The sequence below is a fragment of the Lissotriton helveticus genome, chromosome 1_1, assembly GCF_964261635.1.
Source record: "Lissotriton helveticus chromosome 1_1, aLisHel1.1, whole genome shotgun sequence".
NCBI classification, from domain to species: domain Eukaryota; kingdom Metazoa; phylum Chordata; class Amphibia; order Caudata; family Salamandridae; genus Lissotriton; species Lissotriton helveticus.
This window is the reverse complement of record NC_136057.1, coordinates 405,718,832-405,734,988: the sequence shown is the minus strand read 5'-3', so window position 1 is coordinate 405,734,988 and position 16,157 is coordinate 405,718,832. Positions and strand designations below refer to the sequence as shown.

At 43.5% G+C, this 16,157-nt stretch overlaps 1 protein-coding gene across 3 annotated transcripts in view; it reads right to left on the bottom strand.

Annotated features, from left to right (window-relative positions):
• CCDC91 (coiled-coil domain containing 91) overlaps positions 1 to 16,157 on the bottom strand; it is a 1,837,163-nt gene that overhangs the window by 1,486,308 nt on the left and 334,698 nt on the right. For all 3 annotated transcript variants that reach the window (XM_078673757.1, XM_078673758.1, XM_078673759.1), the window contains one exon: positions 3,089 to 3,167. In XM_078673757.1, the coding sequence (XP_078529883.1) occupies positions 3,089 to 3,167 (79 nt within the window). The remainder of the gene's footprint in view (positions 1 to 3,088; positions 3,168 to 16,157) is intronic.

Here is a 16,157-nt window from a genome sequence, read left to right as displayed (position 1 = left end):
CAGGCATGACAGATTACAACGGGGGACAAAGGTCCGCACTACCTATCTTTCACTATTTGCAAAGACTAGACAGAATATTGCTATTCTACGTTATTTGCAAGCAGAGAACCTCAAAAGAACTATACTCCAAACAATCTATTTTCGGACAATCAATCAGTGGGGAGAAAAATAGGTACGGCAGATTACAATGGGGGACAAAAGTCCGCGTTACCTACCCTTCACTATCCGCAAAGGGAGATAGAATATTCCTATTCCTCCCCGTTTGCAGGCAGCGAATATCTCAAAGAGCGACAAAGCAAATACTAGTATTTCAATCAATCAAACAATCAATCAATTCGCAATTCGTCGTGTGTCACGACCTTACCCGGACCGCATGGACAGTTTCTCGTCTTCCGCTTCCAGCGCCCGATCGTCCTCTACTCTCTGTTGCTACCGCGGCACTCCTGATGGTTCCCAGTCAGGACCGTAGATCACTCGGGAGAGGTCTGCTTGGAACCAGTGAAGTTCGGATGATCGGCTGTCAGACGAGGGTCTATCGGACAGGAGCTCTCCCGATCGTTGCAGTCGTTCACTCTGTCGTCGGGACCTCTCCCACTGGATCCACGTGTCGCTGATGGGCCCGACGTTGGGCGCCAATTGTGGATTTCTGAAAAATGGTCAGGCGATTTAGTCGATGTTTCTTAAGTAATTTTGCCCGGCGTTAAACGCCTCTAATACCATACGAATTTTATCAAATAAAGAGGCAGGCGCTGGAGACAGGAAGACAGGAAACAAGTTTTATTCCGACGGAGCAGAACACATCAGATCGGACAACAAGGTATCGTCTCGAGGTGCTCTCTAACAGCCTCTCTGAGGCCTGGCCTTTTATACACTGGTTTACGACATGTGACCGCTCTTTATTACAATAAGGACATTGTGAAGTAATGAAAAATGACATCCCCGGTACCCCCCCAGTTCCGGCTTATTCCAACACGTGGCTTCAGTAGAGGTCCTCACCCCCCATACAATAGGAGGGGGCTATCACGCAGCTGAGTGTTCCACCGATTCCTTTGGAATGTGTGCGCCTGATCGAATCTCAGGGGGTGGGGAGGTCATGATCAATAGTAGCTCCTTTGAAGAGGGGCGAGTACATACAGTAGTGGGCAATAAACTGTATCCTCAGGCTAAGGGATGACCAGCGGTCCGTGCAGACAATCGGGCTCAGAGGAAGGGGTCATCAAAGGAGAGATATTCATGAAAGGAAGGATCGGTGTGGACAATCGAGCGTAGAGGAAGGGTTTATCAAAAGAGGGGTATTCATGGAAGGAAAGGAGGTGTTGGTCAGGCGCGGGGTGTGATTCCCAGAGACAGAGTCATGCGGAAGGGGGGGGGTTCATGACTTGTGCATGTGAGAGCGGGGGCAGCCAGGGTGCATGGGGGATGCTTGCAGGGTCAGGGAAGTGCACTGATGATCGATCGTGAACAGGGAGACCATGGTACCTAAAATGGCTGTCGTGTATGTTCATACGTGAGTCTGAGGAATGGGCAAGATGGCGCAGATGATGTTCAGTTCACGAACTAAAATTCCACACAGTAACATAACTCTTTCTCTTGGCTTTGGGACTTTTCACTTTTCCCCTTAATTTTCTGACACCCAATATAACTCTTCTTGCTCATGTGGGAACCACAGAGGACAACACGAAATTACTGAAGCTTGCCAACAATTTGCTCTTGCATTGGCACTATTTTTGTTTTTCATGCATCATTTTTGTTTACTGTACAGTTTCAAGTTGCTGTTTGCATCAATTACATTTGAAAACCGAGAATTCCTGATGGAAATGCTAAAGCAACCACAAAATAAATTCACGATCAGCACAGTTGTAAATTCAGGATTACAATCACGGTAAGCCATTGTTACCTAAAGACAGAGCAAAGTAATTGAATCTTTGGTAAGCCTGTTCTACCTTGAATTGTTAAACAGATGCCAACACAGGAAGCACGAATTCAAACCTACGTGTCAATAAAACATTTTAGGAATAAAATTTGTGGTCTTTCGGACACTGTGGGGGGACTTTTTGAGGCTCCCAGTGAATGATTACTTTACCCCTCTGGATTACTAAACCTCAGTTCTAAATTTAATCTTCTACCTTATAAATTATAACTGCATTCCTTGTCTAAACCATGTGGAAAAACACACTTCCTCTACTTGAAATTCTTCAAAATGCATTTGTATGTTTCTCATACCTTAGAATTACAACACATAACTCTACCCTTTAACTACTGCACACATATCTCTACGTAAATAACTCTTGAGCTGAACCTGGATGGGAAACAACAGAACACTCTATAAAACACGGGAACAGTTGGTGAATGCGCCGGCATGGCCATGCCAGTGGAAGGTCTCAAGGTAGGAGTTCTTGGGCACTACACGCTGAGCTTTAATGATGAATATCAAGTTTCTCCTTCAAGAGGGGTTTTCAGCACATTTCTGAAGTGAATGAGTGACAGTGATAGTCGTATGTACCTTGTGATTGAGATAGAGATCTTGAAGGACTACTCGAAATGGTTTATTTCCGAGTGGTTTTGCATGTATTCTTCAACTTCAGACTTCTTGTGTTGTGTGATCTCAAGAGCTTTTCTGCCAAGTAGGACTGAGTGCTGATTACAGCACTGCACATGATAAATCAGCTTTAATGTCACTTGTGCCCTTATGTTGGCAACAGAGCTTGGAAGACACCTTTCAGTGGGGCCAAAATTGAGCTAGGGATGTGGTAAACTAGGACAGTGTCACCATTCAAGTGAAAGACAAACAAAACATTCGCTGTGCTTTTAAAGTCGGTCTCAGGCACACATGGTCTTAGTTTGTGTAGGAGAGATAGTTTGTACCACACCGCATAGGTCTTTCTGTGGACATTTAATGTAACCTTACTGTATCTTTGGGATTAATTAAGTAGTTGATGAACTAGATCTTGACAATTAGGCGTAAAAGTAACACAGAGGCTCTCTCACTCAACAATTTTAAGCAATGCAGTCAAAGCACAATATTCAAACCCAAGCCACAAGGATATACAATTTAAGGAAATACCAAAAAACACATAACTTGAAATACCTGCTGGAAATGCTGCCCATGGAATAGCAGGGGATACACTTTGCGTTTCGCCATCTCCACTACCAAAAGTTTCAGCAGCCTAAAGAAAATAACATACCTTTAAGTAAAAAACAAACGCACCAAATTTAGTTCCTCCTGCTGTTTTTCCACATCCAATTAGAATACCCCAATTACAGATGTGCATTCAAATGTAAACATATCTGCAGTAAAACTATACTTTCAGACTGTAAACACATTTTTTTAATGTTTTTATGACAACACATTTTGTATGTTACAGCGAATGTCAGTGGAGTTCTCGTTGTAGGACGTACAAATACATTATGACATCAAGAAACATATCTAGCATTTACAAGACAGACAAGGGATTTTGGGACCCACCTGTGCTGGTTGAGGTTCTATGCAAAAGAAACAATTGATAGACGGAATGCTGGACAATGCAAACGTTCACCCCCAGTCACAAGGATCTGGGTTTAATCCATCATTCTTTTGCTCACCACACTACCCTAGTTTGAACCCAGCCATATGCAAATAAGTCTTGACCCTGTTCCTTATGGGAACAGTCCAGCCCGAAGCCCAAGCCAGACCCTCCCTGGACCGGAACTAAGCATCCTGGGACCGGTTTTAGACCAGTGCCAGAGGTTCTCTCGCACTAGTCTCCTAGGGCCCTTCCTACTATGGCTCTGCAAAGTATGCCTAGTACAACGCTTTCTCACTTGACTTTCACAATAGCGAGGGCAAGCAGTCAGAGGCCGTAGTGTATGAAACAAGTGCTCAGATTTCAACAACTAACAGCCACAACTAGCTCAGTGCTCAACTTTATGTAAGAAGAAAGTACTTTCAATCTCACTACAGAACTCCATACTACACAATTCGGTGACTATGTAATACACTGTTGTAAACCAAATTGGGCCCAGCAGTACATTTGGTGCCTATTTTTGGCAGGTGGTTGCAGGTGGGACCATCCGCCATGCATTTTTTTGAAATACTTTGATCTAGAGCAAGAGAGAGAAAATACACAAGGGGAAATAAGCTGTAACAAAGAGAGAAAGCATGAACCTGTAAGAGTGAGATAAAGGGTCAGGAAGAGTCTGGCAGTGGATGCAAAAGGAGGAATCACGACCAAGCACCCTTGGTATTCAGCACGCCAACATTCAATAGCACCAGCAGTGGGCTTCTGAGCAAAGCTTTGGGCCCGGCACTTCATTTACAAATTAAGCTCGGAATTAATCGATCTCAGCAGTGGTGTCTTTTCTCCCCACTATGGTTAGGATTGTGTGTCTACAATCTTCAACATGCAAATGATTATGCAGCTATATAATTGTACTAGTAATTACTATTCATAGAGCACACAATACAAATCAAATAGTTGTTTTCCACTTAATAACAGACCTCAATTACTATCCAACTTAATGTCATTGTTTTATCTGCATCCATTTGAATGGGAATGAATAGTGTGACCAGACCTTTTTCTCTGTCATTGGCAAAGAGGTAAGCAGTAGCAGGCCTGCACAAATAGATTATAATGTTTGAGAAAACCTCAAATGAAAAAGGGGCCTTTGGAGTCAAAAGCTTGATGAGCCACACATATGGTGTTCAATGAGACCTGTTGCTTGACAAGGAGCCAGTAAAGCGCCACAGGATTAAAGAAAACATGAGATCAACACTCAGGCCAGAATAAGTATAGCTGCTAAGTTCTGAATATGTGGTTAGCTTTTCATCATTCAGGCAAAACAGCATACCCAAAAGCAAAGAATACCGATAGTCCAGACTCAGCATGACTGTTGACCGCAAAATGATCTTTCTCGAAAAGTAAGGATTTTCCTTCGCAGTGTAGGAGAATGGAGCTGGACAAAGTCATCTTGTTCACAGGCACTGTTACACTGGAATGATGTGAATGAATAATTCCTTACCTGTAACTTTAGTTCTCTAGTAGTAATCTCCATTGAAGTCATAGTCAATTAATAGTCCTGCCTATGTGCGGGGATACCGGAGCACTTTTTCACAATATCTCTTCTAAAGGGCGACTGTTCGCCTTTCCTCAGGAAAGTCTGCAGAGGCTCTTAAGAGAGAAAAATATTGTGCGGCCTATAGGAACAGGCTGCAATGGCCCAATTCTTCATCTTCTACTTAAAAAAGGGGCCAGGAGAATGAATATATCTATACTACTATAATAAAGGAAGAACTTTCAGCCTTTGAGGCGGGTAAACTCGGGAATCCACACACCCGATACACCGTTGGAATCGTCAGGGTGTGTAGATTGTTATAGGCTATATAAATGTTTTTAAAAACGTTATTTAAAAAATTTACAATAAAAAAAAAGTAGTCCCTCCGAAGTAGTGCCGGCCGCAACGTGCGTGCTCACGTCAGGAGCGTGGGGAGGAACGGCGTCCAGGAGCGCAACGAGGAGCGGCGGACATGGCGCGGGGGAGGAGCAGTGACGTGAGGAGCAGCGGACACAGCGGACAGGCCAGCGGCGGTGCGAGCAGTGGACAGGCGGGAGGAGCGGCGGCTCAGGTAAGGGGACCCATGTCGGGGCAGGCGGGGGTCGGGGCAGGCGGGGGTCGGGGCAGGCGGGGGACGGGCCGGGCGGGGGCCCGGGCTGCTGCACAATGTCAGGGCGGGAGGGGGTCGGGGATGCCTGTTGCACCCGGACAAGGTCGGGACGGGCTGCTAGTATATGTATATACACACACACACACACATATATATATATATATGTAATTTCATGATGTTTTTGTAAAACGCATAAATATCTTTCACAAACCTCTTTTTCTGATAGAGTATAGAGATGAAGGGAAAAAAGAACAGTGTAGGCTGTCATTAAATGAGATAAAAAGAGACCGTGCCTTTAAGAATCCAGAGACAACCAGTATCCCATCATGGTCAGCAGAAGGTAGTTGCATGAGTTTCTTTTGATGATGTGTGTATAGGGATATGTAGGTACAATGGATAACTCTGTTCACTCCTTCAATGGAGATTCCACTATGAGAGAACTGGAGTTACAAGTAAGAAACTATTCCTTCTCTTGTAGGGGGATCTCCAATGATAGTCATAATCACTGAATAGAGTATCAAGCCCATAAGTAGAAACAGTGGTGGAGATGACAGAAGAATGAGTAAGGTAGCCTATTAAACACACAGATTCATGAACGTGGTTTGCCCTACTTGAGCGTCTGTTCCTGGATACAAGTTTAGGCAGTACTGTCTAGTGAATATGTGAACAGATCTCCACATGGCTACTTCGCAAATAAACACTATCTGGATATTTCTCATTAAAGCAGCAGTAGCCGCTTACCCCTAGTGGAGTGTGCTTTTGGTCTAGATGAAAGAGACTTGTTAGCTTTCAGATTGCACAACAGGGTAAAGAAAACTATCCATCAGAAAATGGTTTGTTCGGAAGCTGCTAACCCTGTAAGGACAGGACCAGAGTTGATAAATATTTGGTTTGATCTATGATGTCAAATGGCTTTTCTAGATAACATTTTAAGACCCTTCTGACATCAAAAGAATTAGGTGTTCTTTCAGCTGGAATAGAGGGATTCTGAAAGAAAGTTGGTAAAGAGATTGTCTGATTAACAGGGAAATTTGAAATAACCTTAGGGAGAAATTTCGGATGAGTCCTCATGACTACTTTGTTAAAGTGAAAGACCGTGTATGGTTCATGAGCACATAAGGCTTGATTCTCGATAACCCCGTGTTCTGATGTTTTTGCTACAAGTAACGCTGTTTTCAAAGAGAAAGATGTTGCAGGAATGACTTGTGAATGGGCTTGAAAAGACCCTGAATAAGCTGTGAAGGGACTAAGTTGAGTTCCCAAGGAGGCGAAGGGCACTTAATGGGAGGGAAGACCTTCTTCAACCCTTCAAGTAAATCCTTGATGACGGGGATTTTGAAAAAAAGAGGTTTGTGAAGGGCATTTTATGTAGGAAGTTTGGGCTGCCCAGTAAACCTTTAAGGAAGAGAATAGCAAACCAGACTGCCAAGTGTAGCAAGTATGGAAGAATGACATTTTCTTTGCAAGTTGTAGGGTCCACATTCTTGGAGGAGCAGCAAATGCAAAATCTCTTCCACTTGAAGGCATATGCGAACGTGTGGAAGCCTGCTTCGCCTCCTTGCAGATTTCCATGCAGTCTTGTAGCAGATTCGAATGTCCGTACTGGAGCCATGCTGCCAAGGTAAAAGAGGAGAGGATGAGGTGTATCATCTGACCTCTGAATTCCGGTAAGAGGTCTGGTCTGCACAAGAGCTTCAGATGTGGATCTGTGATAGGTGAAGAAGGTCTGTGAACTATGAGAAAAAACAGGGTGCCTTTTCCTGATTGTTATACCTTGTTCGGTGTGCCTCTCCCAATGGGGGCGGCCACCTCTGTGTGTACAAAAGTTGTGCAGTCTTATTTAGGTTACCAAATTTACAACATGGACTAACAACCCTTCAGTGTCATGGGGGACCATATATAAAACAAAGACTTGTTTAAAAATTGTCATACATTTATTCAAATAGAATTCATAGTACTACAAAACTGTTGCATTAAAACCGTTACATGATATATGTTTAATTTACACAAACAATATTAATAACACATTTATTAAAATCAATTTCAGTTATTTCTAAAAAAAGGATTTTTCCTTATGCAGCATTATTTCCAAAAGACATATTTATACAAAGTTAATCAAACACAAATAATAGGAACAAACTGTCGACGCGGCGTTTCGGTGCCTCTTGAGTTCTTGCACCTTCTTCAGGACTCGTTCCCTGATTGGTCACATCCAGGTGGGGTTCCCTGGATCTTTTTTAATCATATGAGTCTGTTTAACCTCTGCTCATATTTTCCGTTCCCTTCATTTATATGGGTTTTTTCTCAACCAGTATTCTTGGTCTTTCCTCAGAGACTATGGGAATTAACCACTTCAGTACGGTTTTTGTTTCCAATTTTACTTTAGTTATCAGGAGGATGCCTCTGGGAGCTCCCTTTCTTTTGGGTTGGATACTTCACACCCCTGCTCCGTCTTATTGGAGATTTAGAGTTACTCTTAATTTACTTCACTCTTGGGGATGTTGGTCTTTAAGTTGAAGCCTTTTTACTTGGCTTTTGTTTTTAGTTAAGGGAGCTGAACTGCGTGGCGTCCTCCTGGCCTCTTGAGTCTTCTCGAAGGTCTGTGAACCACATCTGTGATAGGTGAAGAAGGTCTGTGAACCACCATTATCGTGGTCAGTCCAAAGCAATGAGGATCGTCGTGGTTCTCGAGTGGGACAGTTAGGTAAATAAAGGTGTCCCATCAGTCCTCATCAATCTTCTAAGTATGGGTAGACGAAGATTCAGTGTTTCCTGAGGTGGGCAGCCACTACTGCCATGTACTTGGAGAATGTTCGGGGTGCCGACTTTAGGCCAAATGGAAGTACTTGGTAATGATAATGGTCTTGCCCCACCACAAACCTCAAGAACCTTCAATGCTTCCTGGCAATTGGAATATGAAAATATGCGTCCTGAAGGTCGATGGAGAGAAGCCAATCTCCCTGGTGTAATTGGGAAAATAACTGATGTAAAGCTAGCATCCGAAACTTGACTTGCAAAATCTAATTGTTGGTTATTTTGAGGTTGGATGTGGTCTGAACTCATTCTTGTCTTTCTTTTTAACCATAAAGTATACGTTGTTTGTGAGGGACGGCTTCCACCACCTTCTTCTGTCAGAGGATGTTTACTTCCAACCGCAGCAACGTGGAGAACCTGACCTTATGGGCAGGCGGTGCAGGGCACGCCTAAGATCTCCGAGTTCACCTGCCTCGACCGACAGAGACACGAGACACTCTGTTAGGTGTAGAAAAGTAGATTTATTAGCTGCAGCTAAGTACAGTTATATAAGAAGTACCACACAGGTAGGTTCTCAAGAGACAGCCACTTCAATCCGTGGCGCACAGTCTTTTATACAGAACAAGGTTACAATGACAACTCCCAATATACACAAAACTGACAAATAGGAATAGTTCGAAAACAAGCTATCGATGTCTAAAACACACCCTCCTTTCAGACCCCGTGTGCTCTCCTCCCCTCAGGTTAATCAACACTAGTGCCCGTAATTCAATTTGCAGGTGGCAAAACATATGTAGAATGCTTCAAAAGAGGGGCTATGTAACAAGAGAACACACAAAGAGAATAGTGAAGGCCAGTTAAACAAGATAAAGTAGAGAAGAATGGTGGGACCCAAACAGTGGAGTAAGACATGGATAAATCAGTCTAGACATGGCTTTGCGAACTCGGCCAGACCCTGACATCAGTATCGCACACAAGGACAAAGGTTGTTCTTTAACGGAAAAGACATAGAGCAGCTGAAAAGGCAGAAAGACCATTTTACCGCGTTAGCCGTGCTGCCTGAGTGAGGCAACATAAAATGGCAGCTAAACACAAAATGGCGGCTGTAGTGAAGCGGGGCCGAAAACTACGTAACCTCAGACCCTCCTTTTGCCATACTCAGGCAATGCACAAAGGAACCCATGTTAGTCTGAGTCGATATCAATGGTCATGAGGTCATTGAGATGTTGTTGCACCATCATCTTAATATTTTCTGTCTGCTGTGCTACTGGTTTGGAGACACAGATCGTGGCACAGAGTCCACAAATGGCTGGACCACACTGTAGACAAAGACAACAAGAAAAGACGATTGCTAAAATCATTCCAAGAAAAGTTAGCACTTACCATCCCCAAGTGGACAGTAGTCCCCAAAACCATCCCATCACAGACCAATCTCCAGTATCTTGGTGAATAGACTCAGAGATGACATGTAGCTTAGAGATGGCTTGGTATACTGTAGGGGCATTGTCAGGAATATAGATGCAACAACTAGATCCAATCAGTTTACAGACTCCTCCCTTATCTGCAAGTACAATGTCTAGAACCATCCGGTTCTGTAAAGTCATAAGTCGATCCGCCTGAAGCTCGGCGGTCAAATTCTTTAGTGCTCCGGAAGTTACGTTGATGGTGGCATCAACCACATGAACTAACTGTCTGATATTTCTGCTGTTGACCATCGGACCCCAAAAGGGAAGAAACCCTTTCAGAAAGTCCCCTCCTTCCTGTCCTGCTGTATCTTCTAAATCTACAACTCCTCTACGAACTCTTTTCCTATGATAATCAGCAAGAGCAGTATATGTAGGGGGGAGGAGAAAAGCTACATAACATGTTCCCGAGAAGTATGTGGGAAGCCATGTATAAGCTTTGCCATAACAGATAAAATATGTACCTCGAGATGCCACCAGTGGTGCAGGAGTAGAGGGAGTATAGACATAAGTATGGGAGCAATTACTCCTCTCTTGCTTAGTTTTGGTATTCTGGCCATTTATTTGCAAGCACAAACGACCTCTTTGGGGTAGTACCCAAATTGGTGTAAAACTCTGCTGCTTAACCTTGTCAGTAAGGCTGAGAGTATAACGAGTTATATTCCACCCATCGTATGCTTTCTTCTCGTCTTTGGGAATCTTGATAATGTCAGCAATCTTTGCCATCGTTACAATACCCTTTATCAAAGAACTGTGTCTGAAATCTACTCCACCATTATAGGATCCACCAGGAGGATATCGAAGTAAGTTCTGGTATGCATTGGAAAACATAGCCAGATAGGCCCAAGTAGAACCTTCATAAGAAAATGGGAGGACTAGATTTGGCATTCCTCTCTGTGTATTATGTGGTATGAGACCACAAACCCAACAATCGGTAACATTTCCTATCAATTGATGCTGGTGTAACAGTTGAATGAACGAATTGTTAAGGTATTCCATTCTTCTCATTTGCTCGTGATCTGGGAGTGAGTAAAATTTATGCGGAGAAACAGTAGTAGAGGGAGTTAAAGGGACAGAAGTGGGAACAGGTACTAACTGTAGGACGTGAATAAGCCATCCTATGCATGCTAATAAACTACATAACATACTAAAATACACAATGCTACGCCACAACGACTGAATAATAATTTCTTATAATGAGCTCTCTTCATCATTTTAATATCACTTCCTTTCCCTGTACTATCCATTACTCTAAAGGCGTTGCCCCCGATAATCTTCCTTAATCACTTGGCTGTGATTGTTAGCCGTCCTATGACACTGCAAGTCCTGTTGACCTAGTCACTATTCAGGTCACAGCTCAAGGCTCCTACCGTGACCCTGCAACTTGATGGATAAAGGAAAAAGGAACGTTTCTTTTTAAACAAAATTAGAGAAAACCAAAATTAATTGTCTTTAGGCAATCTCTTTCTCAGGTTGTATCGTCTCTTTCCAGGTATTGTCTGGTCCTTGAATAAATGTTCGGGATCTGTTGTGTTAAGTCTCAGATGTACAGGTACAGCTTCCTGTAAGACGTCATCGTCTTCCTTCTCTGAGCTAGTCCAATCCAGGCATGCACTGCTGAACGGTACGAACCTGGGTACCCTTTCACATTCGCTATCACCAACACCTTCTCGGACCCACTGGTCATAAGGTAAAGGCAGTGGTACCCTTTTGCAATGCACGCCGTGGATCCAGTTCTTCTTTCCGATGACTTTGACAGCTGTACGAGTTGTGAGTAACACTTGTCTCGGCGGCCCCCAACGAGGTTCCAAATTCTTTTTCCTCTGGAAATTCTTCAGACACACCCAGTCCCCAGGCTGGATGGAGTGTCCGGGATCTGAGGAGGCCTCATCAAAGCGTTTTTGGACCTGTTGACGAATAACATGCAATTTAGTGGTGAGATCATGCAAGTAGTCAACCAACAATGGATACGGGATATCTGAGTACTTTTTGGGTCTGGGGACTCCCCAAACATTAGCTGGGCATTCGAAAACTATCTCGTATGGGCTAAGCCCCAAACGAGAATGAACAGTCGTTCTGGTTGAAAGGAGTGCCAAAGGCAAGGCATCAGGCCAAGAAAGGCCTGTGCTAGCCTGGATCTTTACTAATTTAAGTTTTAGAATGCCATTATAGCATTCTACCAGACCCGCTGACTGAGGATGGTTTGCCGCATGGAATGTCTGTCTAATGCCTAAACCTACGCACACCTTTTGCATAATTTGACCTACAAATTCACTTCCATTGTCACTCCAGACAATGCGCGGCAAACCAAATCTCGGGAAGAATTCTTTCAAAAGTATTTTTGCAGTGGACAAGGCAGTGTTGTCCTTTAGGGGGTAGGCCTCTATCCATCTGGAAAAGGCACAAACCACCACCAGGACATACTTGAGATTGTTAAAGCGTTCCATATGGATATAGCCTATTTCCAGTACCTCGAATGGGTATGTAGGGGGTGCAAAGTGACCTGCTGGAGTTGGAGTTCCCTTTCCTGGATCATGCATCAAACAAACAATGCAGTGTTTCACCACATTTTCTGCACATTTAGGAATACCTTCATTTTGCCATACAGGAGCTAAAAGCTTGCATATACCCCTTGCATTAATATGGGCTGGTCCATGAGCCATAGTAACTACAGGCAGTACATACGCATCTGGTAACAACCATCGTTGATGCTCTGACAATTCCGTCCAACATCCCATACTATCCAACATTCCCGTACTCTCTCTCCACGTACTCAATTCTTTCTCGGTGGCCTCCTTCTGAATCGCTTTCACGCTTTCCACTGTGTCTTCACACATACCACCTTCTGCGACCCATCTTGCAGGGCCCGCAACATATATATGACTTTCAACATTCCTCGCTGTCTCCCTCGCTATTTCATCTGCAAATGCATTTCCTTGACCCATGTCATCAGTAATCTTTTTATGTGCACTGCACTTCACAATCGCTATCTGAGTGGGCAAGGCAAGTGATTCAAGAAGGTCAGTTACCAACTGACCATGCTGTATTTTGGTGCCGTGGGAAGTAAAGAATCCTCTTTCCCTCCACAAACGACCAAAACTATGGGCAACGCCAAATGCATACTGACTGTCAGTATAAACAGTCACTCTTTTCCCTTTTGCCAACACACATGCTCTTGTCAACGCAATCAATTCTGCAGCTTGCGCTGAATTGTGCGAAATGCGTGCAGTTTCTACAATTGTGTACAAAGTCGTTACTGCATAAGCAGCTGTGGTTTCGCCATTAGGAAGCTTGAAACAAGACCCATCTACCCATAGGATCCCATCCGGATCCACAAGTGGTGTATCCTTCAGATCTATTCAACCCTTCGTTTCTTCCTCAGTGCGAAGAAAACAATCATGCTGATCTTGTACATTGTTCGCATCCAAAATAGACAACAATGTTGCTGGATTTAGAACATTACATCTTTTTATATGTATATGGCTAGCTAAAAGTGTCAACTCATATCCAGACAAACGGGCGCTCGTTAAGTGCTGAGTTTTCATCCTGTTAAGAAGAGTATCTACGGCATGTGGCACCATAACATTAAGAGTATGATCTAACACTAGTCCAGCAGATTGACGAATAGAAATTGCCGCTGCTGCTGTTGCTCTAAGGCAACTAGGTAATGCCTTATCTACTGGATCTAATGTTGCCGAAAAATAGGCACACGGCCTTTGTTTGTCGCCAAATTGTTGCGTCAGTACTGATAATGCACAACCTTCCCTTTCATGGACATAAAGCGTGAAAGGTTTACTGTAATTTGGAGTACCCAACACAGGAGCAGAACACAAAGCAGTACGTACATCTGAAAAACTCTCTTGACATTCATCGGTCCAAGGGAGAGGCTGAGGCGTATCTTTAAGTGTAAGTGCCAACAGAGGTTTAACAAGTAGGGAAAAATTTGGAATCCACTGTCTACAGTAAGCGGTATTGCCCAAGAAAGCACGCACTTCTTTGTGTGGACGGTACAGGCATCCGTGCAATTGCATGAATACGTTCTGGGGTCAATCGCCTTCCCTCCTTCGACAAGAGATGACCTAAATAGGTAACTTCTTGTCGGCAATATTGTAACTTAGAAGATGACACTTTATGGTGTAAATCAGACAAATGTCGTAAGAGCGACACAGTTGCAGTTTTACAGACATTTTCCGATTTATCAGCCACCAACAAATCATCCACGTATTGGATAAGAGTAGCACCCGAGGGCAAAGAAAAGGTGTCAAGCTGAGACTTCAAAGCTTGACTATATATTGAAGGACTTTCACAATAGCCCTGAGGTGCATGCTTAAACCGGAAGCTTCGGCCTCCGAGAGAGAAGCCAAAGAGATCCCTACTTTCTTCAGCAATAGGAATGCTAAAGAAAGCATTCTTAAGATCAATAACCGAAAACCAAACCGCTGAAGCAGGAATCATAGTAAGTAAAGCAGTTATATCTGGCACAACAGGAAACTGAGGGACAACAATTTTGTTGACCTCTCGAAGATCAATTACAAAACGATACACAGGTGGCTGAGAGGGATCAGTATGTTTAAGAATAGGTAAAACAGGGCTTTGCAAACATTACCTCTAGTCTCTTCAACCACACCCTTATGAACCAAATCATGAACAATGGCCAACAAAGATCTCTCACCATCACTACATATTTTATATTGAGGAACACGCGGCATCCTAACATTGGGTTTAACGGTAATCACATATGGCGGAATTTGCAATAAGCCAAAATCATTCGGACCCGTAGCCCAAAGTGTAGCAGGAAGTGAACGCAATTCAGGTGGTAGCTGTTCTTTAGATACATACATAGGAGAAGTCAATTTAGCACCCAAAGTGAGGTGCACACCAGAGGGTGAACAATACAGCGTAGCATGTAAACGTTTCAATAAGTCCAAACCCAATAAATTCTCTCCACAACCTGTTGTTAAAAGGAGTGGAGCTTCCAAATCGTATGGACCAATAGAAATGGGCAAAGGACAAGAAACCGGGTTTGAAACTGGGGCGCCAGAGAATCCTACAGAAACATTTGTTAAGCCAGACAAAGGTGCCCCAGGTAGTTTAGAATGCATTATGGAACTTCTCATTGCACCAGTATCCAAGAGAAATGGTTCTGTAACACCTAATGCCATAACATTAACATAAGGTCCTTCCTGATCGCCTGGAACTGATACGACTCCCTTACTTTGCCTATGGCTGTCCTAGCTAGTATGAAAATCAACGTCCTCATTATCGAGACAATAGTCATCATTGTAATATTGTGCAGATTGAGAAGTCTGCTGATCAAAGTAATTTGTAGAATCCTGCGGGGGAGAGGGACATCGTTCCTGAGTCGACGCACCACGTCCCCTTACCTCTGGATATGGACCGAGAATCACCACGACCCCGTGGTGCTAATGATCCACCATACCGCTGTAATAAAATCGGACAAGTATTCTTAAAATGACCATCTTCCTTACAGTAAGCACACTGATTAGGACCCAATGGAACTCGTGGAACTGAGGGTACCGGTTTCTGCAACAACCTCTGAAACTGCGGGGGCTGTTGAAATTGGGGTTGAGCAGAACGAGGGGGATAAGCCTGGTGCAGAAGGACCTTCGTTTTTAATTATTTAGTCTTTTTCTCCGCTTTCTCCTTATCTTCCTTATCCCTATTCTCATAATATTGAGCAGTATCCAATATCTGGGCAGTGGAAGAAACAGCCCACAAACTCTCTGATTGCTTCAATTTATGTGATAATTCTGGAAGTAAATTAAAAACAAATTTGTCTACGAACAATCGCTGTCCACCTTCAGTACTCATGTCTTGACCACTATGGTCGATGAAAGTCTCCTCAAAACGAGTAAAGAAGTCGGAGACACTTTCATCCAGTTTTTGCTTACATGCCGCTAACTTATCCCAGTTAACGCGCACCGCAGGTATCATAGTTTTCATCAAGTCTATTATTCTTCCAGGTAATTCCGTAATCAAGTCATCCGGTTTGGCACCACCTACTTGTCCAGCATCCGCAGCTGTAATGGCAGCCCAATCACCACCTACAGCTGCAGCATGATCCTGTTTACGAATCTTGGTCCATATTGCTTGTGGGACTACATTTCCCATAAGTAAATCAATGTCTGCCAAATTCATAATACAGGCGTCAACAGTCTGGGACAACTCTTTATAATACCCAGCAGGATTCTTACGAGGGTCCGGTAAAGACTGTTTAAGTGCCAATACTTCTGACCTTTTCCAAGGGTCATGTACCCATATACGCTGAAAATGACCAG